The 1,147-nt window shown below is 39.8% G+C and overlaps 1 protein-coding gene across 1 annotated transcript; it reads left to right on the forward strand.

Annotated features, from left to right (window-relative positions):
* The first annotated feature begins 715 nt into the window (after positions 1–715).
* On the forward strand, positions 716–1,147 carry LOC120067454 (uncharacterized). Its single transcript, XM_039019013.2, has one exon. The coding sequence runs from the start codon at positions 716–718 to the stop codon at positions 1,145–1,147; it is 432 nt and encodes a 143-aa protein (XP_038874941.2).

Here is a 1,147-nt window from a genome sequence, read left to right on the forward strand (position 1 = left end):
AGTATAGAGCCTCATGATGAGTTTCTCATGAATGTGGGACTTAATCAGACAGAGTTATTCTCAGACATGTAGTTTCTAAGAGAGACATCACAGTCGGCGCTTCTAGAGTAGAAGCAGTATTCAATTGAACAGATTTGTTCTGGTACGTATCTTCAGATGACGCATTGTATAGCATGACCAGTTTCTCCACTACACTTATGAAGTTTTCCCTGTGACATAATGGTAAGCTCATATATATGTTTTTAGTGGATAAGACTTTCTTAAGCTCACGACAGTTTTCATAGTTCTCAGCTTGAACATACTAAAGTATTGTTGGTTTTCAATATCTTAAGTTTCATAGTTATATATGGAAGGGGTTATCACACCTCTTTTGAAGCTAGTTTTAGCTATGTCAAATAGTGACCCTCATTTTACATCTAGTTTTTAGAAGAGTCTGCAGTTAGCATTGGGTACTCGATTGGATTTTAGTACAACTTTTCACCTACAGACTGATGGTTAGATAGAACGTTTGAACCAAACACTGGAGAATATGTTGTGCACTTGTGCGTTAAAGTTTTCAGGGAGTTGAGACTCACCTATATTTCATGGAATTCGCATAATAACAGTTATCCGGCTACCATTGGCATGTCACCGTTTGAAGCCCTCTATAGGAAGAGTTGTAGGTCTTCTGTGTTGGGATGAGGTAGAAGAGAGGAAATTGCTAGGACTTGAGCTAATGCAAGCCACGAATGAGGTAATACAAAAGACTAGGGGTCATGTGCAAACAGCTCAGAGCAAACAGAAAAGCTACGTCGATGTGAGACGTAAGGACCTAGAATTTGAGACTACTGTTAAAGTGTTCTTAAAGCTGGCACCTATGAAGGGTGTTTTGAGGTTTGGAAGGAAAGAGAAGCTGAGCCTGAGGTTCATTGGACCTTTCGAGGTCTTGGAGCGAATTGGTCTCGTAGCTTATCGATTGACATTGCTTCCATCACTTTTTTCAATTCATAATGTCTTCCATGTTTTGATGCTAAGAAAGTATGTAACAGATCTGTCCCATGTAGTTGACTTTGAGCCATTGTGGTTGAATGGCAGCTTGAGTTATGAAGAGAGGCCTGTGCAGATTCTCGCCAGAGAGGTGAAGATGTTACGCAATCTTGAGTTATAA

This window comes from Benincasa hispida, chromosome 12 (genome assembly GCF_027475165.1).
Source record: "Benincasa hispida cultivar pf3 chromosome 12, pf3_genome.v1.1, whole genome shotgun sequence".
Taxonomy (NCBI): Eukaryota; Viridiplantae; Streptophyta; class Magnoliopsida; order Cucurbitales; family Cucurbitaceae; genus Benincasa; species Benincasa hispida.

Coding starts and splice junctions, on each gene's coding strand:
- LOC120067454 (XM_039019013.2), top strand. CDS start 716: ATGCAAGCCACGAATGAGGTAATACAAAAGACTAGGGGTCATGTGCAA.